The sequence below is a fragment of the Chiloscyllium plagiosum genome, unplaced genomic scaffold, assembly GCF_037043375.1.
Source record: "Chiloscyllium plagiosum isolate Xiang-an unplaced genomic scaffold, Cpla_swu_hap1 HiC_scaffold_15, whole genome shotgun sequence".
In the NCBI taxonomy this organism is placed as follows: domain Eukaryota; kingdom Metazoa; phylum Chordata; class Chondrichthyes; order Orectolobiformes; family Hemiscylliidae; genus Chiloscyllium; species Chiloscyllium plagiosum.
In genome coordinates, this window is record NW_028270153.1 from 62,899,040 (window position 1) to 62,924,576 (window position 25,537).

Below are 25,537 nucleotides of genomic sequence, written 5' to 3' on the forward strand. Positions count from 1 at the left end.
CATCTCCCTGGATTGGACCATAGCAACTGGGCCCCCTTGGGAGATGATCTGTCTCTGTCAGTCTTCCAAAGGCAGCAAAAACTACCCCCAGTAAACTCAGAACTACAGAAGAGACTGACGGAAGATTCCTGGCCAAAGGCATTGTGGTCTTACTTATGTTCACTGACGATCTAATTGACATCCATTATCCCTCATCCAGTCATAGTTTAGCCATGGCTCAGGGACTATTTGGAGCTGCACAGTTCTTCTGCAGCTCCTGAAAGCTCCCCCAGCAAACTTGTTTGGTCAGTATGAAGGGAGATTGGAGATTTGAAAACTGCCCCCTGTAACCTTTCTTCCAACCCCCTCCACCCTTATCCCATTCCCTTCCATGAAACTCTCCTCATAATCCCATTCTGCCCTCACCTACCTTTGGCCTGGGGTCCACTGGCAATTCTGATTGATTTATTGCCAGCTGCTATCAATGCTGGCACTGTCAAACAATGGGGAGAGAGCTGTTGGATTCTGATTGGCCTGTCACCTTCGAGGGAAGTGGGGGTGTGGAGAGGGCAGGATCTTTCACAAGTGGGCTACTGGAAGTACCCACCTTGGTGACTTAGAGGTCATTCAACAGCCCCGTGAACTCTCAGAGTTTTTCTGCTGGATTTCTGACTGGTGGCTGAGACTCTCACCAAGACAATTGAATCCAGTTATTGGATTCTCATCACTCCCAGTGGTACCTCATACCCCAAAGAACTGACTTCAAAAGCTCTTGTTTTCATCACAACCCACCATGTATTTTTACCCATCTTCTTTTCCAGGCTTAAACACACCTTCATAAACTTTACACTCTTTAGATAACCTCCTCTCACTATGTCCAACCTGACTATCAATATCAGCAAAACATTCCTCTTCATCAATTGCCTTTGGTCTCCAGTTTAAGTCTTTCCCATGTCCATCCTTTTTCCCTCTTTTCTGATCTTGTTCTACATCCTTTAGTTGTATAGTGTTTTTTTTAATCTTAAGCATTTTAGGATATTTTCCTGACTGTGAAAATATAAGTTGTTGTTTGTGCAATCCCATTTCTGAGTCAGTATTTCTGTTTTATTTTCTTTCTCCCAGTTCTTCAGTCTTTTCCCTGACTATGCTAGTACAGTGTTCGGTTAATGCCCATTTTTTTATCTTTCAGACTCAGACAAAGTTTAAGACTTTGATCCCGTTTTAAACATGCAGCCTTTGCCATTTACCAAAATAATTGCCTTTCCTTAACTTTGTTCCAAATTCTTCTGAGTTATGACTTCATCAGAAATGGTTTAGCAGAGCAAATTGGGACCTAGTCTTTGAGTTTGATCTCGTGAGGTCATAAGAGTCATAAAGTTATACAGCATGGAAACAGACCCTTCAGTCCAACTCATCTGTCGACCAGGTATCCTAAACTGATCTAGTCCCATTTGCCAGTATTTGGCCCATATCCCTCTAAACCCTTCCTATTCATATACTCATCCAGATGCCTTTTAAATGGTGTACCAACCTCCACATCCTCCTCTGGCAGCTCATTCTATACACACACCACCCTCTGTGTGAAAACGTTGCCCCTCAGGTCCCTTTTAAATCTTTCCCAAACCACCTTAAACCTATGCCCTCTAGTTCTGGACTCTGCCACCCTCAGAAAAAGACTTTAGGTATTCACGTTATCCAAGATCCTCAGGATTATATAAACCTTTATAAGGTCATCCCTTAGCCTCAGAAACTCCAGGAAAAAAAGCCCCAGCCTATTCAGCCTCTCCCCTTAGCTCAAACCCTCCAACCCTGGCAACATCCCTGTAAATCTTTTATGAACCTTTTCAAGCTTAACATCATCTTCCCTGTAACAGGAAGACCAGAACTGAATGTAATATTCCAAAAGTGGCCTCACCAATGCAACAGTGCAACATGACATCCTAACTCATATACTCAATGTTATGATAAATAAAGGCAAGCATACCAAATTCCTTCTCACCAACCTGTCTACCTGCAATTCCACTTGTAAAGAACTATGCACCTCCATCTGTAAGTCATCTTGTTTCACAACACTCCACCAGAGCCTTACCATTAAGTCATAAAGGTCTACCCTGGTTTGCCTTACCAAAACGCATTCATCTAAATTAAACTCCATCTGCCACTCCTCAGCCCATCTGATCAAGGTCCCATTGTACTCTCAGATAACCTTCTTCACTATCCACACCACGGTGGCACAGTGGTTAGCACTGCTGCCTCACAGTGCCAGAGACCCGGGTTCAATTCCTGCCTCAGGCATCTATCTGTGTGGAGTTTGCACATTCTCTCTGTGTCTGCGTGGGTTTCCTCTGGGTGCTCTGGTTTCCTCCAACAGTCCAAAGATGTGCAGGTTAGGTGAATTGGCCATGCTAAATTGCCTGTAGTGTTAGGTGAAGGGGTAAATGTAGGGGAATGGGTCTGGGTGGGTTGCTCTTCGGAGGGTCGGTGTGGACTTGTTGGGCCGAAGGGCCTGTTTCCATACTGTAAGTAATCTAATCTAATTTATTTTAGTCCCTATATAAGAGTGGAATATGGCAACCATAGAAATTAACATTCCATATGAAGGGACATTGTAGTTACTTTCCAAAATAGGATGTAGCAATGGCATAGGTATTAAAATTCCTCTTGCTTTAATTCTCTATTTCTATTCTGGATCCCAATTTGCTTACTTTGTCCTTTCTATTTGATGTATTCTTCCTATTTGATGTATTCTTCCTATTTTTCTTCTGTTACACAATAAATATTAATTTTGTTTAATTTCAATAGTAAATATTTCAGTTCAATCTCTTCTCAGTTCCCCTCTGCTTGTTCTGCTTCTGGAAAATGCTTCTTCATAAGATCTAAGGCTTTTTTACTTTGTACTGTGTTTGCTGAAATTCCCTACACTCTTTCCAATTCAAGAGTTTGGTCTTGAGCAATACAATCTCTCAATCATTGATTAGATCCCCTCTCGTGTGGAACAGGCCCTTTGGTCCAACAAGTCCACACCGACCCTCCGAAGAGCAACCCACCCAGACCCATTCCCCTGTACCTAATACTACAGGCAATTTAGCACGGCCAATCCACCTAATCTGTACATCTTTGTTCTGTGGGAGGAAACCGGAGGAAATCAACGCAGATACAGGGAGAATATGCAAACTCCACACAGACAGTTGCCTGAGGCGGGAATTGAACCCGGATCACTGAGGCAGCAGTGCTAACCACTGAGCCACTGTGCCGCCCCACTGTTGATTTCAGTTTTCAGTTCTGAGTCTATCTCCTACCCAGTCTAACTTGCATCACCGGTTTCCAATTAAGGCATTTTTGGGCATTTACCTTCTCTGTTGACCATCCTTACATGTGAACATTTAATTTTAAATAGGTAAAGGAAAGAGGGCACATGACATTTTGCAGCAATTACAAACTTATAATGAAGTAACTCTGTGAAGGGCAGTATCCTGTCAGCAAGTCCCTTTTTTTCACACGTGCAAAGTGATTGACACTGATCCAGCTTCCTCAGAGCCAGCTCTCAGTGAACAAAACCTCTGACATTCCTGTTTATATCTGTCAGCCAGGGCTCCCTGACTGGACCAGATTAACAGCTCCAGTCAGGGAACTTATGCTCTACGATGTCCATCCGGCTGACCTTATTATAATCACAACATATACCTCTTTAAAATATCAAAAAGAACAGACCTGCTTCTACTGCGCTTATCTTCAACATAAAACCAACACTTGAAACACAATTGCTTATTTCTTAAGCCTCTGGTTGGCCTTACACAATTCTACTTCAGCTGATACCTGTAGTACTGGTGTAAGTTCTGTAGCCAATATCCCAGAAGAGTTCTGACAATGAAGCATTCTGTACCAATATATCTGATGTGGTTTTCTTCAGCCTCACGGAAAGGCTTACCCGAACTCCCACACAAATGGCTGCCGGGGCCCTGGACAGTGCGAGTTCCATCACCCACACACATCTCTTCCCCTTGTTCCCAGATTCACAATAAAGTTCTCCTTGCCCTTCATCTTTCAACCCACCATCCTCCAATTTCAAGAGATCATCATTATTTTAATATGAGTAAAGGAAAGCGATCCAATACGATGAAACGAAACACTGGAAGATTGGGCACCAGGCCTTTTGCTGGTGCAGTGGTAGTGGCCCTGTCCCTTGACCTGGAGACCTGTGTTTCGAGACCACCTGCTCCAGAGGTGTGTCATAACATCTCTGAACAGGTTGATTAGAAAAACAGGTTAAGTTTGAAAAAACAGGAAGGTTGGGAACCCTGCCTCAAGGTCACCAGGCCCTTCATGATGTTTCTGGGTTGGGTGTCTTTCTCTCCTTCTCCCCCTCGGTGTTGTGCCTCTTTTTTTTTGTTGGTGGCCGTCCCACCACGAGTTTACATCATCAGAGGAGCAGCTGCCATCATGCAGCTGCCTCTTTCCATGCTGCTGTGAGCCCATGGGGGCCTGGCGAGTTTTCCTTTTCTGGTTATTTCTCACCGGTATCCTCTCCCCTGTGGGAATCAGTTTAGCTCAGTTGGCTGAATTGTTGGTTTGCAGAGCAGAGTGATGCCAACAGCGTGGGTTCAATTCCCATCACTGGTTTGAGGTTACCATCAAGGACTCACCTTCTCAACCTCTTCCCTCGTCTGAGGTCTGGTGGCCCTCAGGTTAAATCCCCACCAGTCGCTTCTCTCTCGAATGAGAGAGCAGCTCCTATGGTCTAGTAAGACTATGATGACACAACAACCTCTCCCCTGCCTCCTTCATTTCTTCCTCCTCCATTGACTCCGTCTGTTCGGGAGGAGGCTGAGCTTGGGTACCGTTTCCTCCTCTCTGGCCTGTCCCTCCTTCTGGGTGCTCCTCACTTCAGTCCCCTTGTTGGAGGGTGGCATCTTACTATCCTTTGGAGATCCAGGGGCTTGTGCTGGCCATCTGAGCACCCTCCGAATGCCTCATACTTGGAATAACTTCATGTGTAAGCTACATTGTGAAAGCTAGAGATTGATTGTCCTTACCCAAGGTCCACATTTCTGTCGGAATCATTGAATAAGAAACATGAGACGGAATCCAGGCAATATATTCTGAGAAAGACAAGACTGAGGTCGATTACCTTTCCTGAACTTATCATGGATCTGTATGCAGAGCCTAGTCCTTCTTGGTCCACGGGACTCAGTACTGGGACCAAGTGCAAAAGCATAATGTGAATTGACAGTGTGTGTGGCAGCTGATTGTCCAAATGCACAGACCATTCATTAGAAAAATAAAGCTGTTACCAATTCTCATTTACTGTCGAAAATAAAAAATGTTGTCACTGAGACACAAACTGTGATTCAAGCCTCACTGCAGATAGTTGAATGAACTGACACCCCATTGTAGTATCGAGAGAATTTCATTGTCAGTTTGAATAAAATGTTAACCTGAGAATATAACTATACCTCCAGCAAGACATATCCAGAACCACTGTTTGAAGTGCCCTGTATCCTATTCACTATCTCATCACCAGAACTTTCCAACAAGCCCCAGGATGTCACTGGGCTGGTGGTGAGAAGGGCTCTACCTGTGACATCCTTCATGTATTGGGGGGGAATGATCGTCAGACATCTCCTTGCCTTTGCACACTGAGACAAACATCGACTGCGCTTGGAGGACCATTGACTCGGTGAACAGAGGCTCTTTGGTCTGCCTGATACTTGTTGGTCTTCCAGAGCAAGGAATCAACCCGACTGAGTGTTGCAGCCTGGCACACTCCAAGGTCCAGGACTATGTGCTGGGGGATGCAGTAAAGCTTGGGGCAGCTGCTGCTAAGGTGCAGTGAGGTAAGACCACCATCTGCGGTCTCTTTGCTAAAGTTAATTGAAGCTCTGTTCAGTTATCAGACCCTCCTGATGTCTCAAATAAATTTAAATATAACCTGGTGCAAGCAAGAACTGTCTTTGGTTTGTTTGTTGGATAGTCAAACTCCAATGTTTGCTTATTTCTTCTTATGCTGCAGTACAGAACCGAACTGCTTCAGAGATTGTGTGTGTATGTAAAATAAAACTTATCCCTCAACCAATATCGTTAGAAGAGGTTATACAATACTGATCCAATTTCTTTATTGTCTATGAATCTTGCTTTAAGTAAATTGGTTTCTGTGGTTCTCATATATTACACCACAAACTGACTCTATGATAATTGGTATATAAATGAAAGTCCTTCTTTCTTACCTGTTGAGTGTCAGGGACCCAATCAGTTTCATCTTAGAGATAGCCACCTGAGCAGACATACTGGCAGACTGTTAACATTTCAAACACAGAATAAGTTTTCTCGCAGCAATTGTCAACATATTAAGAAGCTTCCACAAGGTGGGGTTATAACTGTACTCACAATGTCCAGGACAAACAGTGGTGCGAGAGATGAATTAGGGAGGATTGCAAATGTATTGATAGCACCAGATGCCTGAATGGTAATGTTGTTTGGTGTAACCTTCAGGACAGGCTGTTGGTTGGCATGGAAACTCATTAACATCAACATGTTGGGGTAGAGTTTCTCCACCTAAAAACAGGTACAAGCTATTAGTATTTGATTCTCCTTTCTCTTGAGGACAAGGTACAAAGTGTTATCCTTTGAAAACAGTGCCGAGATGCAGGGTGTAGAGATCTACTAATATCAACTTAAACATATTCAATTCTCAATAAGTGCTTACCTGAGGTATAACAGCACCAAAAGTTGATGTGTTTAATCTGATAGGAGATTGTTTTGGAATCTGAGAACAAAATAAAGTCCATTAACCAAACATGTTCCAGTATTTTATGTGATTATCTTATCAAACATCTTGTAATGGGGACAATACATTAATATTGCCCCATTAAAACACACTACGGTATTAAATCCCTCTTGGCAAGATGTATAGAAGATGAAACTGAATGTACTGTAAATATATGTTATCTTTCAGATCTTGTAATTCCAATAAGAAATCAAAAGATGTAAGAACATATAAACGCAAGAAAAGGGAGCAATCCAAGCCTCTAAATCCTTTTTTTATACAGCAATCTCACTCTCCTGCACTATCACTGTATCTTTTGATTCCCTTAAACTCCAAAAATTCATCCATCAAATCCTTTATTATGCTCAACAACTGTGCACTCACAATTCTCTGAGGTACACAATTCTGAAGATTCACAACCTTTTGAGAAAAGAAACTGCTGTTAATTTCAATCCTGAATAGCTATTCCTTATCCTGAGGCAATGGCCCCCCAGCACGAGACTTTACAACACAGAGATACATCTTCTCTGCATCTCCACTGTCAATCCCTCTAAACATTTTATTAAGTTCCAGAGAATTTCGCTCCGTCTACTCCATCTCTTCGGACAGAGCAGCCCTCTCGACATAGGAATTTGTTGTACTTCTATGAAGACAAGGATATTCTTCTCAGGTAAGGACATGACAACTAGTCTAGGTGCTGTAGCACCAAAGCCCTCAAGATCCCCTCATTCATTGTGCTACAACCCATTGGAGACCATTTTCCTTTGTGACTGTTCGCCTCACCTGCATGTTAACTTCCTATGATCCGTGTACTGTACGAAGGCATCCAAATCAATTAAAAACATGGATTTATTAGGTTTTCAGTTTTAAAAAGAAATTCAGCTTTTCTATTCTTCTAAACAAAGCAGAAAATTGGACATTTTGAATCTCGGAAAATAGGGATAGCTTGAGAGTGAATGTTAGAATTCCATTGTGATTCATATAATTGAGAAGCCATCCTAAAACCCATCTCTGATACTGTATTCTACCTCATCTTTGACTGAGCAGCCTGTTGTGACAGCAAATGGTGAAATAGTTTGAGACTACTGCTGTTGTCATTTGCTAAATGAAAATCTAGATGAAACATTAAAGGTGTTGAAGATTCAAGGCCTAGGTTTGTATGTTTTATTGATATTTTAAGTTTGCAAAAAAAAACTCATCTTTCATACATCATTAGATGAGACCCAGTTTTAATATTGAAACTCTCCACTCAAATTGGATCATCTAGACTAAATAGAGGTTAATGGCTGACACCTCAGATTCATCTGATATTTTAGACCTTCAGCAGCAGCAAACAAATGTTCCTCCAATGGTGTAACCTTCCAAAGATTGTAAATATTCCATTCCAAGTAACATCATCCAGTCAGTGGGGAAGCAGAAATTGAATGATAACATGGCTGAGGGGTGACCTTATAGAAGTTTATAAAATCATGAGGAGCATGGATAGAATGTGTAGTGAAGGTCTTTTTCCCCAGGTAGGAGAGTCCAAAACCAGAGGGCATAGGTTTAAGGATGAGAGGGGAAAGATATAAAAGGGACCTGATGGGCAAAATTTTCACACAGAGGGTGGTGCATGTATGGAATGAGCTGGTAGATGATGTGGTGGAGGCTGGTATAATTACAACTGTTAAAAGGCATCTGGATGGGTACATGAATTGGAAGGGCTTGGAGGGATGGTGGTCAAATGGGACTAGATTAATTTAGGATATCTGGTCAGCATGGATGAGTTGTATTGAAGGGTCTTTCTCCATGCTGTACAACTCTATGAGTCTATGGTGTTCTATAAACAGGACAGCAGTACATCAGGAGCTGCTCTGATTGTGAGCACGTGGAAAGAATAGTTTGTACCTACCATATCATCAGTGATGTTCATGTTCAAGGCACCAGCTCTATAATAGGCAAATCCTGCTGAATTAGCAAAGAAGTCTGATAGTCCCAAATACATCATGTGATCAGTTTGTTCAGAGAGGGGAACTTGTGGGGGTTTGAAGGGAGGTTCTTCATGCTTTGCCACACTGTAAAATTCACCCTGTTAAAATGATTTAATGCATCAAACTTCACATACATAATACATATTTATCATTGTTCACCATTTAGATAATATGCCACTTATTTATTCTTGTTGCTAAACTGGACAAGTTCATACTTTCCTATTAAACTAATGTGTCAACTTTGTAGTCTCTACCTCCTCTACAACTTACTTTCCTACCAATTTTGGTGTTTCCACAATCCATTGTATGTTTACTTAATCAAAAAATTCTAATACATAACTTCCCTTTCACAAAGCCATGTTGGCTCTGCCTGATCAAATCATGATTTTCCAGGTATCTTGCTTTTCTAGTTTCATCCTTCATAACAGATTCTAGCATTTTCTCTATGACAGACTTAAGGCCAGCTGACCTATAGTTTCCTGTTTTCTATAGTTTGGCTTGTCCTAGGATGTCCTAGGCCCAAACAGGGACACGCACGAGAATTCCTAGAAGTATGGCACTCCAACCAGAACTCTATCAACAAACACATTGATCCCATTTACCACCCCCTGAGAAAAAGAACAGGAAATGACATCACCACAGGAAATAACATCACCAACCCAAGGAAACCTAAACACATAAATAGAAATCGGGCTATACCACAAATACTTCATCCGGAGGCTCACTGTTGATGTTACCTAGTATGGAGTCGAAACGTCTGAAAATGAACCTTCCAGCTCAGCGAATAAATCTCCATCCAGAACCTCAACCTGAGCTACAAATCTTCTCAAAACCTGCTAATACAGTCTCTCTCATATACACACGTACAAATACTTTCACTTACATACACAAACATACATATACTTTCACATACTACAGAAAAACACACATTTACACTCACATATACACATACGTACACTCACAAACATAGAGATATACACATACAAACTTACATACATACACAAACATACAAACACACACACATACACGCACACAACAGTGGTTACCTTAAAATCGAGGTCCATGAATTTGTTAGTGATCGCAATTGGATTAACCAGGGAATATTCAATCACCGCATATTTGTCAACATGGGAGGCAACTTGGGACATAGAGAGAAAGGAACATTGAATATCAGATCAAATTCCACTGAAAGTTTGAAAATTATTGGCTTTGAATAGGTCGCATTACCTGATTCTCATGTTACCATTGTATCTTTTCTAATTACTTTAAGTTTGTGCCTCAAACCTTTCACCACTGTTAATAATTTTCCCTATCTACTCTGTCCAAACCCATGATCTGGAACACCTTGATCATATCTCCCCACAAGCATCACCTTTCCAAGGAAAGCAGTGACAACTTCTCTAATCTATCCACATAACAGAAGTTCCTCCTTCCTAGATTGATTCTATCTAAGGAAATTAGAGTTTTCTACTCAATTGTTTTGTAAATATATGAAATTCTAAACTCTGAAGTCATGGTTTTCCCATCAGTTCTATTATTATCTGAATATATAAGGGAGATTTCAACACTATGACAACTGTCTCATGAAACAATTTTATCCAAGGAGGTTGAGAGGGTGTGTCTGTGTTTGTGCATGCATGTGTGCATCTATGTGTGCCTGTGCTTGTGTGTTGGTGTCTGCGTCTGTTGGGTGTGTGTGTGTGTGTGTCTGAATAAGAGTAAATCATTCTATTGGAAGTTTCTCTCTCTAAAAAAAACACCCTTCAACTGATAGGTAGGTCATTCAATTCTGAACTGAGGCATAGAGACCACAGTGATCTGAGGCTGCGCATTAACTGAACTCATTAACAGTATTACATTTAACAATTCGGAGGAGAAACCAACCAAGGTTCAGAAACACAGAAATGTTACAGTGCAGAATGGAGCCATTTGGCCCATCATGTCTGCACCAGCTCTTTTGTTCTAGATGACTATCCAGTTGTTCCAGCTGGACTGAGTTCAAATTTTTGCTGTTTTAAGTCTGTTTTAGTCTTTCTTTATACACTGACCTAGACTAAGGTGAAAACTTAGCCATTTGGGCATGGTGGTGTAGGACGGCAAACCTGCTACCTGAACATTTCGAAGACTGTGTGGGGGCTGCTGGAAGAGAATGGGAAAAATAAAGCTGCCTACCCTTCATGTTCCTCAGATGCTCCTCCAGCCCATTGATTGCATTGGACACTTTTGGACAAATCTGTGCCAAAAAAAAAGGAAGTAACAATCACAAGATTCACAGATATGTGGTTTGTAGTGTGAATTTTCTCTCACTGTACACAGATAGACAGCTATGTTATCTGATGGGCAACTGGAATTGTACCTGTTGGATAAGAGAGGAGCGAATGGGGTCCTCCAGGGAACTGGAGAAGAGATTGTACAGCCAGCTGTAAATAAATAATTAAAGAGTTACATCCGGTTAAAGTAAAAGAAAAACTTTGTACTGTGTTTTAAGCATCTTAAACAGTAGGAGGCACTTACAGTAATTCTCAAAAATGCTACCAAACACACATCATTAAGTGAAAATTTACATTAAAAAAATCCACCAAATTGGCTAACAGCCACTCTCTCTAAGTCACCAAGTTTCATTGTTAAATCTAAAGAAACCACAGTGACATTAATGTTAACCCATCAATATCAAATAAACACCAATCTCATTGATGACTACCGGAAACCTTCTCATGTCAGAACTGTTTAAAATGAAAAGTAAGAAACGTACATTTATAAAAGGTGTTCATGACCCCCAGGACATTCCAAAACACTTCATGGTCAATTGAGGAATTCAGGAGAGAGGGTGGCATGGAGCTAATGTCACCACGGTTAGAAAACCAGGCACAGAGCTAAAGCGTTGGCCGCTGTGGGTTCACATTTCATTGGAGCAGCTAGTGCAATTTAAATTCAATTAAGAGCCTGTAGAGATGACAATGAAACTATCCTAATGATGTAAAAGCTCTGCTAGTTCATAAATGTCCTGCCTGCTGTCCTCACCTGCTTTGACCCACATGTGAGTCCAGACCTACAGCAATGTGGCTGGCTCTTAACTGTCCTTCAACTCATCTACATTCAAGTAAGTAGCTCTCCATCACCTTCAGGGCAGCATGATGGCTCAGTGGTTAGCACTACTGCCTCAGCGCCAGGGACCTGGGTACGACTCCACACTTGGGTAACTGTCTGTGTAGAGTTTGCACATTCTCCCAGAGTTTCCTCTGGGTGCTCCGGCTTCATCCCACTGTCCAAAGATGTGCAGGTTCGGTGGATTGGTCGTGTTAAATTACCCATAGTGTCCAAGGATGTGTAGGTTAGGTGGGTTAGCCATGGGAAATATAGGGTTACAGGGATAGGATAAAGGCATGGGTCTGGGTTGGATGCTCTTCGGAGGGTTGGTGCAGATTTGATGGGTCAAATAGCCTACCTCCACATTGAAGGGATTCTAGGTTACAGACCAAGCCAAACTGATGTCCCACAAACTTGAATCAGTCCACGTCCTATCTGGACAGTGTGGCTGAAAATAAAGATTCTGCACCCTGCCTCCCCTCCCAATCCCCAGAGGATAGTCAACTTTAGGTCACCTCACTGGGCACCTCCTCAGTAGTGCCATAAAGTCAGTAGTGGGCACTGCTGGTACTGCATGAGGAGGCCCCAGGGAACCTGGCCTCAAGTAAATTCAAGTATAGGATCAGGGACAGTTGGGAAGCTCCTTGAAGAAGTGGGGCGGGGGGTTCAGGAGTTTGGTTTAGCAGAGCAGGCAGTTGGGAAGGAAGATGAAAGCTTTCTCTGGAAGGTCCCTGACATGCAAAGGGCACTCCCTAAGGACCGTACCCGCTTCCTTTTGGCCATTTTATAAACTTTCTTTCAAAAAAATGAGAATCCCATTCCCACCTGCCTGCTCACACTAACTGTTGATGTGGGCAGCATATTATCAGGGTCAATTGAACTTTTAGCAAACTCAATTGCCCCCCTACTTATTTATTTACCATTGGGCTCTGACTTGGGCAAGTTCCCACATCTTGTATAATGGGGTTGAGATTTTGGGTGGTTGAGAAAGTGGTGGCTGGGGGCCCAACCAATATCACGTGCCCACTGGACAGCTGGCAAGGACATGTAATATTCAACGATTTGTTACTGCAATGTAGGAAGCCTGGCTGCCGAGTTGCACACAGCAAGTTCCCATAAACATGCATGAGATGCATTATCAAGTTCTTTGTAATATTTTTTAATGAGTCAAGTTGGTTGAGGCATAAAGATGGGTGAGAAAACTGGGAGAGGTCTTCAATGAGTCTGGTAGAGCCACCCAAGAGGGCAAGAATTCCATCAAGAGCCTATTGTAGATCAGATTAGTGCGTCGCGGTGCCCTCCATTAAAGGAAGCTTCATCACTAGCTAGCCTCAACTATTCATTTCAACAAAGGGCAGAGGCCTTCAGGGTGGGGGATGGGAGGGAGAGGCGAGGAAGGGGCAGAGGGACAGGGATGAGAGAAAGAAGAGAGAAAGCGGAAAGACGGGAAGGAAGGAAGAGAGAGGTGAGCAGAGAAAGGGAGTGGAGGGGAGCATGGAAGAAGGAAGTGAGAGGAGAAGGAGGGAGGGGCAAAGTAGTGAGGAGAGGGAAGGGAGAGAGTGGGGGAAGGGAGAGAATGGGGGAAGGGAAGTTTTAGGAGAGAAGAGAGAGGAGGGGAGCTAGAAGGGGAGGGGGAAGGAGAAGAGGGGAAGAGGAAAGAGAGGGTAGAGGAGGGAAGGGGGGAGAGGGTGAGCAGTGCAGTGGACAATTAATTGCATATTCCCCTTTCAAGTGTTGCACTATTACCTAGCTCCTCCATGAAACGTGATGTCTAAGCTGCCAATAGAAGCTGTACAGCCGGCACTGCGCACTGCTGGGCGCCCAGTCTCATCCCGAGTCATTCCTATTGCCTCAGATATTGACAGGGCTCTCACCGAGAGGTCAAAGGAGCCATGGTCCGATCTGTGGGGAAAAACACACAGGAGTAGTTACAAAACACTTCGAGGAGAGAAGACCACCCAGAATACGACCTAATTAATTAACTGCACTCCTATGTTAGTGCCCCAAATGTGTGTGAAGTTTTCCATTCCAACCTGTGAGCAAATAGAGAAACTCGGCTGTAGGTTATGGTTGTGAATTCTATTCATCATTTGGCCCATCAGCTCTCAGTCGGTGTTTATGCCCCAGACAAGACTCCTTTTGTCCTTCTTTACCTCACCCTATGAGATGTGACACAATGGTAATGAAACTGTGAGCTAGTTATAGCAATCGGTCACAATTATTCACTGTATAATGGGAGAACCTTGGGAACCATAACATTAAAATTACTTGTGTCTCCTAATATGAAGTCGAAAGAATGTATGGTCACTTTAAGATAGAACATGCTTTTCTGAATTTAAAGTACAGCCCCAGCTGCCAGCTAAAGGTTGAGCTGTTCCAAATGAGACAATTGGCTGTTAAATGGCTACCTGAGTTTTTGTTGTTGTTGTTGTTTTGAAAACAAGTCGAATTTAACCAATTAGTTTAAATTATGCTCAGGATACCTAAAGCCCATGGAGTTTGAGTTTTATTGTTTTGACACCTGGAAACCAATCAAATTATTTGAATTTAATGTGTCATGGGGGGCATATAAACCCAATAGTTTGAAAGTTAGAGGGAGAGTAACTGCCACTGAACAACAGGATAATGCTGTAGAGCTAGAGACCTAACTGCCTGTCTAACATCTTGCTCTCAAAGATATTAGAAAACACTCTCTGTCAATAGGTACTTTTTTTCAAGTAAAATACACTCACAGTAAAAAGAAAGAAGATGATCCAAGAAGATCAGATGAAAGATTGAAGACAGTGGAGAAGACAGAGACTTAAGATTAAGTTAAGGTAATGTTTAATTACTGTGCTATTGGAATGGCATTTATGGAAAATAAAGAGCATGAAAGCATGGGAAGGGTTAAAGCATGAAGACCACTGACAATCTGTGTTCTGTGGAAGGCAGGATGGGAAACCACAGTGGAATGTTCTTACACCAATTGGCCGAGTAAGGTGAAGGCTGAAAGGTCACTATGGTGAGATGAGATAACACAAGTTTCTTTGTTATGTGTTATTATTACAGGATTGGGACAATAAATATTTGGGACATGACATTAAAATATCTAATTAATAGTTAGTAGAGTCAGCTTGAGACAGGAGACTATTGTAACAGATGGAATAGCTCAATATCTATCATGACAGGTTAGTCTGCAATGAAAGATCACTGTAGCACAGTTAGCAATAAATATCTAACTGTGACATTAGAATAACATTAAGTTGAATGTACAACTAAAGCGATAATGGGAACTAACATCACTGGTTTATTGTGTAGCTAGAGTGAGGTGCTTAGCTTATCAGCATATCCAACTATATTAATCAAACAGAAACATGATTAAAAAAAATTAAAATCCACGGACCCTGAGGTTTGTGGGCATTCGAGAATCTGCTTTCTCAGTGTCACGGCTTTTTGTTTGCAAATAAAAGACCTACTTCTTGAAGAACTCTCTGCGTCCCCTGGTGGTTCTCTATATTTTCTCCACAATAAATTTGGCGCTGCGATCAGGGTTGTGCAGAGACCCACCTGGACAGAGGGCGGCAGTAACAGGGCGCTTCTTGGTCCAGCAGAGACACTCCCAAAACTGACAGAATAAGGGTACCCAACAAAAAAAAGTTAGCATTTTTGCTGTGAATTCATACTATACTCTGTTGGCTTCAAGTGGTCCTTTGCAACTCAGAGGTGCGGGAACCTGCCGGAGGGTCTCTCCGATCCAAAGGTGAGGGGTAAATTGCTGCTGAAGGAGACGTGGAGAATTGGTCAAGAAAACTGTGCAGTGAGGTAAGGGGTGAGTAAGAATAGAAAGTAGCAATTGTTGAGTAAAAAATCCACGTGGTGTATGTAAGACCCTATAGATGGATAGGGCAGAATAAAGAAGGGGAAATTGGTTTTTTTTTAGATTACTTACTTACAGTGTGGAAACAGGCCCTTCGGCCCATCAAGTCCACACCGACTCGCCGAAGCGTAACCCACCCAGACCCGTTCTCCTACATTTACCCCTTCACCTAACACTACGGGCAATTTAGCATGGCCAATTCACCTAACCTGCACATTTTTTTGGATTGTGGGAGGAAATCGGAGCACCCGGAGTAAACCCACGCAGACACAGGGAGAACGTGCAAACTCCACACAGTCGCCTGAGGCGGGAATTGAACCCGGGTCTTTGGTACTGCGAAACAGCAGTGCTAACCACTGTGCCACCGTGCCGCCCTATATAAGACCCTATAGATAGATAGGGCAGAATAAATAAGAGGAAATTGTTTTACTGGAAGTGCTGATAGACCTGCTTAGAAAGCCAGCAAATTGGTAGTGGATGATTAAAAGTTAAATAGCAGAATAGTCATAGTGTTACTAGACTGTTAAATGTTTTAGGATCAGGTCTGTAGGATAATAGGATTTTTGGAAATGAACAAACGGTCTGTTTAAGTACGGCTCTGGTTGAGAGATATTGATTTACGGCTGAGTTCTTGTGTGTGGGTGAGAGAGAGAGAGAGAGCGAGCGAGCAGCTGCAGCTTGCAGAATGTTTGTGTGTGTGTGTCTGTGTGTGAGAGAGAGAGTTTATAGTTTGATCATTGTGATCTGATTTGTATGCATAATTGTTTGGTGGTGGTTAAATATTTGTGTTTTGTTTACCTGGAGCTTGAGATCCAGGGGTATTTTGATTTTATTTTGCACTGTAAGAATTTAAGAGTTTTTTTTTGAGAGAGAAATTTCTCAAGAAACTGTTAGTGATTGATGCATTTTGAAGGTGCAGTGTTAGGTTGGTTTAGGCTGAATGAATGAGAATAAGTTGTTTGTATTAACTAGCTGCAATTGAGCACGTTTAGAAATTGATAGATTGGTAAGGGACAATTGCAAGTTATAAAGTTAGGAATTGCTTATACTATTGAACAAAGCACTACCGGACTTTAATGGTATGAGGAAGTGATTTATGAGAGCAAAGATAATACATTAGTTGGACTGACATATATCATAGGATGGATAAAGGGACTACAGTTGAGATACTGAGTAAGAAATTTTCAGTGGCAAGAAATGATACTATAAAAATTTGAGAAATGGGAGAAAAGAACTAAGGATTTATTGACTAAATGGCCAAAAGAAGGTACCTTTGATATACATATGTGCAATGAGATAGAAGGATTAATTAAGAACTATAAGCTGAAAGATAAATCTAAAAATAGAAACCAAAAAAGGGATCAGGAGATGGAAATATTGAAACTTTTCAGGAAAGAGGGTGAGGAACTGAAGGTAGCTTGTCAGGCACCAGTGGTGACCAGGAAAGCTGCAAAAGAACAAGCTGAGCAGTTACAGGAAACAGGAAAGCAGTTACAGGAAACAGGAAAGCAGTTACAGGAAACCGAATCAGCTCCCCCCGCCTCACCCCCTCTACCCAGATGCGGAGGAGTTGAATAGACCTTCTCCCTACTCGAATGAAGAGGCATTGAAGAAGTGTCCAGTAATAAAGGGAACAGTAGAAATAGAGGGACAGTTAGAATGGGATGGAGGTGTGGAAGACAAAAATGAATTGAGGGAAATGAGAGAAAGAGAGAAAAGGGACAGGCAGAAGCAAATAGAAACTATATGACGAGAGCAACAAAAGCTGAAACATGAGATTAGTGTGCTGCGTGGGCTAAGGGAACAAAAAGCAATTGAGGAATACTCATTGTGATACAAAAGAAGGGCTAAAGAGAAAAGTAGTGAAAATGACGCAGAGCAAGCAGAAAGCGATGATGAGCGACAAGGAAAGAGAAAGGCCCCAGTACCTAAAGACTGGGAGGAATTAGAAGTAGCATCGGACTCCGAGCCCGAGGGGGATTTATTGAGAAGTAGTGTCAGTAAAGGGGAAAAATGGCCAACAAGGAAGGATGTTACTGCTCCTTATAAAAGAGGGGAGAAACCCACAACACATTCCCTGGGGAACTCAGGATCTGGAAGAGCTGAAGAATGTGCTGCCCAGTTTACATGAGGGAGCGGGAAAGTGGATCAGGGCTTTTGAAGATGAAACCACAGGGCAATTGCTGGCTATAGGAGACTTGAAGGCACTGCTGGTGAGGTTGGTAGGGCTCCCAATGTTAAAGGAAATAATGGTCCGAGCCCGTTTGAAAAATGCAGCAGACAATCCAATGATTGATGGGATCGGATTTGATTGAGTGAGACAGAATGTATGGCAGGCCTTAAGAGACTGTTAACCACCCAAAATGGACCCCCAGGCCCTGAGAGGGGATCCACTGGGAGAAAGTGAAAACCCGGCTGCTTATTTGGAGAAACAGTTAAAGAAATGGAGGCTGGAAACAGAGCAAGACATAGATACTAATCAGTTGCTGACCACAATGTTCTGAAATTCCATCATTGAGGCAATGCCCTCCCAAGTCAGGTCAAGACTGGAGGAGGTGGTGGGTCTGACATCATCGATGAGCCACCAGGAATTTAGAGATCATGTAGCTCATGCAGTTGAGAGGTTTCGAAAAGACAAAGAGAAACTGTCTGAACAGCAGGGGGAGGTGCAAAGGAAGCTGGCGCAAATGCAGCTCGAATAGCTTGGAAAAAGAGAAGGCTAAAAAGGTGTTGCCAGTAAGAACCGACACAGTAATCAACACTGGCGTGAACCAAGTGCTGGCGCAAGGGGGTCCAATCAGGTAGCCAGACAGGGGCCAGAAAGTCCCATGCCAGCAATGGAGGGTTTTAGTGAAGCTTTCCCACAGGTGACGTACACTGGGTAGGGCAGATTTAAACAACAGCCTAAACAGAACTGGGTTCCCCAAGGACAGGGACCTAGGAATGGGGGACTAAGGTACATGATAAATAATCAGGCTCAAGAGGGACCAGAAATAATGTGCTGGGGATGCCATCAACCAGGCCACTTTTGGAGGAATCGCCCTTATTGGACCGGGCCCCCTCTGCCCTACAGAGGGCCTAGACTGCGGGAATCTCCAGTGGCCACTTCCCAGACACCAAAGGCCGAGCAGGACCTGTTAACCTGTATGGGATGTATCAGGGATGTCCTGAGAACCAGGGTGGGAAGGGGCACTACCCTGTTGTAGCATGATCAAGAACCAGTAATACAAGCTAATATAGAAGGGCAGCAAACACCAGTGATGATAGATACTGGAGTTACATACACTTGTCCCGGGTGTCCTTGGAGACGGAGCACGCAGTGTCCATCAACACCCTGGAGTTGTTCAGGGAGAAGTGGACACCGCAGGGTGTGAAGTGCATTATTTCCCCGTCCAACTCATTTTGATTTATCCCTGCCCTCCCCTTCACTGTTTGATCACGCAGCATTGCCCTTAAGTAAGAAAAAAAGAAAGGAAAAAAAGATTTAAAAAAAAGAGAGAAAAAACACCGGTGATGATAGATACTGGAGCTACATACACTTGTGTACAGCCGTGGTATGCCTCTCGCCTTCCCATGTCAAGTAAATTTGTTAAAACTGTAGGGTTCTCAGGGAAAATCACAGTTAACCTGATTTACAGCTCCAGTAAGATTAGAAATAGAAGGTAGGGAGATAGTTCTGCCAATATCAGTGGCTAAAGAGACACCAATTAACTTGTTAGGTAGGGATGCTCTACTACAGTTAGAGGTAAGATTAGAGTGCACACAGCAGGGCTTGGTCATCGAAAAGGTCGAATACATAATTAGTGATGCAAGAAGTTAAAGATGTTAATGTTTACTGGATAGGGGATATAGCAAGTGATATTCAAGACACTTGGGGGATGTGGGAAGCAGGAGTGTTGATGTTGACTAAAGCAAGACCACCTAAGTCTGAGCTGCACTGTACAGTGATATTTGATGAGTCTCAGGATGAGGTGTTAGAGAGGCAGTGGCAGCAGGAAGTCACTGCTCCACAACATTTGAGAAGTGAAGCAATAATATTAGGGGAGCAGGGAGTGATCCTGCAAATAGAGAGAAATGTATTCCTGGAAAAGTGGTATAGAGTGACAGGTGCCGCAGCACATGTAACCTTACTGGTAAATAAGGGATATCAATCTAAAGACTTAGGACCTATGGACAGGCATGTAGAAACAGTCAGGGAATGGCATATACTCATGACAGGGGTTTGGGAATCCAGGGATGGCAGCTGTATTTAAATCCTAGCATGCTGCACCTTGACAGGGAATCTGAAGGAAGTCAAGGTAACACCCCAGTGGAGCATGCCAGTGACAGTGGAGGAAGGTGATCAATATGATAATGAGCGATTGGATGCTTTACCAGTCACTTTGTGGTCACAGCATGATACAGATGTGGGGGGAGTGACATCAGCGAGCCCAGTGGAAATAAGGTTGAAACCAGGAGCTGGGACAGTAGTGAAGTTTCTGATGAATAAAGTTATCCCAAGGTTTGGTGTACTGTCGGAAATTCATTCAGACAATGGGTCTGCCTTCATTCAGAAAGTAGTTAAGTTGATGTTGCAGTCTTTGAGAATCAAAGAGGTTTGGGTGCATGTATCATCCCCAGTCACAAGGAATGGTGGAAAGGATTAATGGGACATTGAAGTCAAATTAAACAAGATCTGCGCAAGCACCAACATTAATTGGGTTGATGTGCTGCCGCTGTCGCTAATGAGTTATCGCATGTAGACTAATTGCATGACCAATCTAACATCAGGTAGATGCTCACAGGTAGACCTATGCGAGTGCCCAGGTGGAGAGGCCCATACAAAGGGCCTAGCTTGGAGCGGTTCAGCTTAGAACTTAAGCAATATATGCAGCAGCTAACCATGATACATGAGACTATCCACCTGCAGGAAACACAAAGGGAACCACCACCTGTTAACGAGGAAGGACCTATTAAACCTGGGGATTAGGTGTACGTACGGGCTTTTAAGACGGTGGAATGAGCCGAGGAGAGAGGGACCTTTCGTAGTGGCTAAGGCATCACCTACCGCCATCCAAATAGAAGGACTACACATATGGTACCACTTAATCACCATACTAAAGCTCCCCCACCAGCACAAACTAACTCTAACACTGAGTTAAGTGGAGCTGAGGCCGAGGAACTTGGGCAGGGCACACAGGAGGCTAGTACCCCTCAGCAGGATTCCGAACAAGGTACAGGTGAAGTTCTTGGGAATACTGATCATTCTAGAAATGGTTGTGATGGAGATGTGGAGCATAGTTCTCCTAGCAGTGGGGATGGTGAATCATGGAGAATGATCCTGATACCCCCTCCCACCTCTCCGATGCCAGGCCCGCATACTCTGACTTGGTGACCATTAACTTGGCAGACCTGGACTGGTAATGCCAGGGTCGCTCAGGCTGGGAGGCAAAGACGTATTAGAAGTGCAGACCTTGCTGCCCTAACATGGGTACGCCCCCGTGACAATCACTGGTATCAGTGGGCAAATTATACGGCTGTAATGATGGCTAGACAGGACTGTTTCTTGTGTACTAAGGCAACACCCTCATACTATGTTGTCCCTATGCCTAAGAACTCGACTACCTGTACTCAATGGCATTTGTAGCACTCTAGCTGACCTCTTAATCTGGATGATTCATCAACTGCAGGCAATCCCATTGCCCGTTTTGGTGCCTCTTAACTTCAGGCCTCTACACTCGATCAGCAGGATGATGTGGGTAGGCAGCAACTCCAATGGTGGTGTGGCTATAGTACCCTGTGGTCTACCAGTAAAACTAATTACACATTCCCTGTGGCTGCTGTCAGGATTAGATTAGATTACATTAGTGTGGAAACAGGCCCTTCGGCCCAACAAGTCCACACCGACCCGCCGAAGCGCAACCCACCCATACCCCTACATTTACCCATTACCTAACACTACAGGCAACTTAGCACGGCCAATTCACCTAACCTGCACATCTTTGGATTGTGGGAGGAAACCCACGCAGACACGGGGAGAATGTGCAAACTCCACACAGTCAGTCGCCTGAGGCGGGAATTGAACCCGGGTCTCAGGCGCTGTGAGGCAGCAGTGCTAACCACTGTGCCACCGTGCCGCCCACCATACCGGAAGGGTTGAGTTTTTTGAATGCTTTAAGTGAAATGGCTCCACACCAGTAGGCTATTTTAAGGGTCTTTGCGGGAATACAATTGAACTGGAGGTGGACACCACATTTGGGGCTGTTTTAAATTCTCAACGTGTCCCACTGGCAGACACTATGGCTGTGTGGTAAGAAAGGATGGTTGCACCAGATGCTGCCCGCTGACTAGAGTGGCAGCTGTGCCCATGTAATGCTCCTACACGAGGTAGTTATATCACCACACACGCAGTTTGATGCTATGTCACAGTCAGCTTTGCACCGAACTAAGTGACGGTATGTCCCTGATCTGACAATTCAGATTGAAAGCATAGGACAGCCAAGAGGTATTCCTAATGAATTTAAGGCCCGCAATGAGATTGCCGCGGGCTGGGAAGCTCTCATCCCAGCGATAGGAGTTAGCAAGAATGCTGAATGGATTAATTACGTTTATTACAACCAGCAGAGATTTATCAATTATACTGATGATGCCCTCGTGGCCTTGGGAGAACAATTGGATGCTACTATCAAAATGACATGGCAAAACAGACAGGCCTTAGATTGGATACTGGCAGAAAAAGGCAGGGTTTATGTGTTTGGGGAACATTGCTGTACCTTTATACATAATAACATTAGCCCTGGGGGATCTTTTACTAAAGCAATGGAAAAACTAAAGAATCTAAGACAGGAGCGAAAAGACGATGCAGGGTTTGGTCATCAGGCTTTTGATTGGCTGAATAATATATTCGGATTTTGGGGAGCAAGGTTTGTCAAGATTGATCTTATTGTCAGTGCGGTTTTGCTTGTTGTTGCCTTCATCTCTTGCTGTGCTTTACCTTTTAAGTCCTTTTTAGTTCGCGTCACCACACGGCAACTTGTGGTCATTTCAGCTACCCCAGGAAGTGCTTACTCCTCGGATGGAACCCCACCGCTCTACTATTATGATCTAACAACCGCCATGGTGCAAGGAATATGTCCACATGGGAACGTTGATGATACTCTGAAGAAAGCGTGGGTCCTAGATTGTGAGGGGTCTTTTTTCCTGTTCTGGTTATTGGAGGACAGGTTTTTGGCCCAAGGGACCACAGGAATGGAGGAAAAACCCTTTAGGTCTCAGACTCTGAAAATTATTTAGTCCGTGTAGGGACCTATATTGTTTGTATTGGGCACGAGAGGCTGAGCTTATTGTCTTCTTTCTCTGGGTGAAACCAGTAGGTCTCAAAGGGAGGAATATGGAAAATAAAGAACATGAGTGTGGGAAGGGTTAAAGCATGAAGACCACTGGCAATCTGTGTTCTGTGGAAGGCAGGATGGGAAACCACAGTGGAACATTCTTACACCAATTAGCAGAGTAATGTTAAGGCTGAAAGGTCACTATGGCCAGATGAGATAACAGAGAAACTTGCATTATCACTTGTGTTAAGTGTTATTCTGATGGGATTGGAACAATAAATATTTGGGACATGACATTAAAATATCTAATCAATAGCAAGTAGAGTCAGCTTGAGACAGGAGACTATTGTAACAGATGGAATAGCTCAATATCTATCATGACAGGTTAGTCTGCAATGAAAGATCACTGTAGCACAGTTAGCAATAAATATCTAACTGTGACATTAGAATAACATTAAGTTGAATGTACAACTAAAGCAATAATGGGAACTAACATCACTGGTTTATTGTGTAGCTAGAGTGAGGTACTTTGATTAATATAGTTGGACATGCTGATAAACTAACAGAAACATGATAAAAAAAATTAAAATCCACGGATCCTGAGGTTTATGGGCATTCGAGAATCTGCTTTCTCAGTGTCACAGTTTTTTGTTTGCAAATAAAAGACCTACTTCTTGAAAAACTCTCTGCATCTCCTGGTGGTTGTCTATATTTTCTCCACAACACATTTTATAGAGTTGAAGTCAGATAGTAAGTAGTTAAGAAAAAGGCGGACTTGGATTTGTGCATAGCATTTGTTTAGTGTTCACTATTAGAATTAGAAAATAAAAATTTATTTTCCTAACAGTGGAACTTAGGAGTTCTCTGTCACTCCCTCACATTTTAAGGCGAGGCAAGCTTTTCTGGGTGTTTGGTTTTAATTAACAGAGGGGCTTGACCTTTGTTGTAACATTCTCAAGCATCCTACTGTCACCATAAGTAAAGACTCAAATTACTCATACACACTAATCCCAACCAAGTTATTTTCTTCAAGCAGTCTAATTTGAATTTATCATACAGTCACTGAGATGTACAGCATGGAAACAGACCCATCAGTCCAACTCATCCATGCTGACTAGATATCCTAAATTAATCTTAGTCCTATTTGGCCCATATCCCTGTAAACTTTGCATATTCATATACCCAGCACTGCTTGTGGGCCAGGATTGTTGCTCTTCTCAGTGTTTGAGCTATAGGGAGAAGCTGGGGCTATTTTCCCTGGAGCGTTGGAGGCTGAGGGGTGACCTTAGAGGTTTATAAAATCATGAGGGGCATGGATAGGGTGAATAGACAAGGTCTTTTCCCTGGGGTAAGGGAGTCCAAATTAGAGGGCACAAGTTTAAGGGAAGAGGGGACAGATTTAAAAAGAATCTAAGGGGCAATGTTTTCACATAGAAGGTGCTGGCAGGAGGTGGGTACAATTACAACATTGAAAAGGCACAGCCACACTTCAGGAGCAGGGATGACCAACCTCGGAAGGGGATGGACCTCAGAGGAGCAACACTCCTGGCCCACAAGCAGTGCTGGATAGGCACTTAACCTGATCTTGTTGGGTCACCCTAAGGCCTGGGATCTCTAGGGGTTCAACCTGAACATCAGGTGACTGCAAGAGGTTGCTTGCCTCATTAAAATACTTAAACTGTCGTCCTCAGCCTCAGAGTGTGTGGATGTCTGGCCCCGCTCCTGTTTCTGTTAAAGCAGAGGAGGTTGGTATAGTGATTGTAACAAGGTCAGCCAGGTGGATCTCATAGAATATGAGTTCCCTGATTGGGGCAGTTAATCTGGTTCGATCACGGAGCCCTGGCTGATATATAAAATGGGGAGATCCTGATACTGTGATAGCTGACTCTGAATGAGGCAATACTGAATTCAAGGACAGCTCGTGTGTAAACAAAGGGTGCCTGGGTGACAGCTACTGGCCTCTGTGGAGTTATTTCAGGTGAGCTGACTGCATGCTGAGAAAAAAAAAAATTTTTAAAATATAAGTGTTTTGTTCAACATATCTAATTAATAAACCAAAATAAACCAAGGCACTTGGGAAACTAAAATCACATGCAATGTGCCTTAATGACTACTGCCCAGTAGCTCTGACTTCAATGATCACGAAGTGTTTTGAGAGGCTGGTCATGGCCCACATTAACTCCAGTCTCCCAGCCTGCCCTCGATCCCCTACAATCTGCCTACTGATGTAACAGGTCTACAGTGGATGTCTTTTCCCTAGCCCTGCACTCATCTCTGGAACATCTGAACAACAAGGGCACATACATTAGACTCTTTGCTTATTCAGCTGCAGTTCTGCCTTCAACACCATTACAGTATTCCCTTCAGACTGATCTCAAAACTCTGTGACCTTGATCTCTGTTCCACCCTCTGCAAATGGATCGTCAGCTTCCTGAACCACAGACCACAGTCAGTGAAGATAGACAACTGCACCTCCTCCACGATAACACTCAATACTGGAGCCTCCCCAAGGATGTACTCTGCACTCTGTTCACCCACGGCTGTGTTGCCAAATTCAGAACGAACACCATCT

General features: G+C 43.3%; 1 protein-coding gene across 3 annotated transcripts in view; it reads right to left on the reverse strand.

Moving 5' to 3' along the window:
* LOC122559993 (bactericidal permeability-increasing protein-like) overlaps positions 1 to 25,537 on the reverse strand; it is a 63,192-nt gene that overhangs the window by 13,754 nt on the left and 23,901 nt on the right. For all 3 annotated transcript variants that reach the window (XM_087994989.1, XM_043710130.2, XM_043710129.2), the window contains 8 exons: positions 13,546 to 13,701; positions 11,069 to 11,132; positions 10,885 to 10,945; positions 9,759 to 9,850; positions 8,634 to 8,810; positions 6,683 to 6,742; positions 6,364 to 6,531; positions 6,204 to 6,271 (listed from right to left, as the gene is read on the reverse strand). In XM_087994989.1, the coding sequence (XP_087851115.1) occupies positions 6,204 to 6,271; positions 6,364 to 6,531; positions 6,683 to 6,742; positions 8,634 to 8,810; positions 9,759 to 9,850; positions 10,885 to 10,945; positions 11,069 to 11,132; positions 13,546 to 13,701 (846 nt within the window). The remainder of the gene's footprint in view (positions 1 to 6,203; positions 6,272 to 6,363; positions 6,532 to 6,682; positions 6,743 to 8,633; positions 8,811 to 9,758; positions 9,851 to 10,884; positions 10,946 to 11,068; positions 11,133 to 13,545; positions 13,702 to 25,537) is intronic.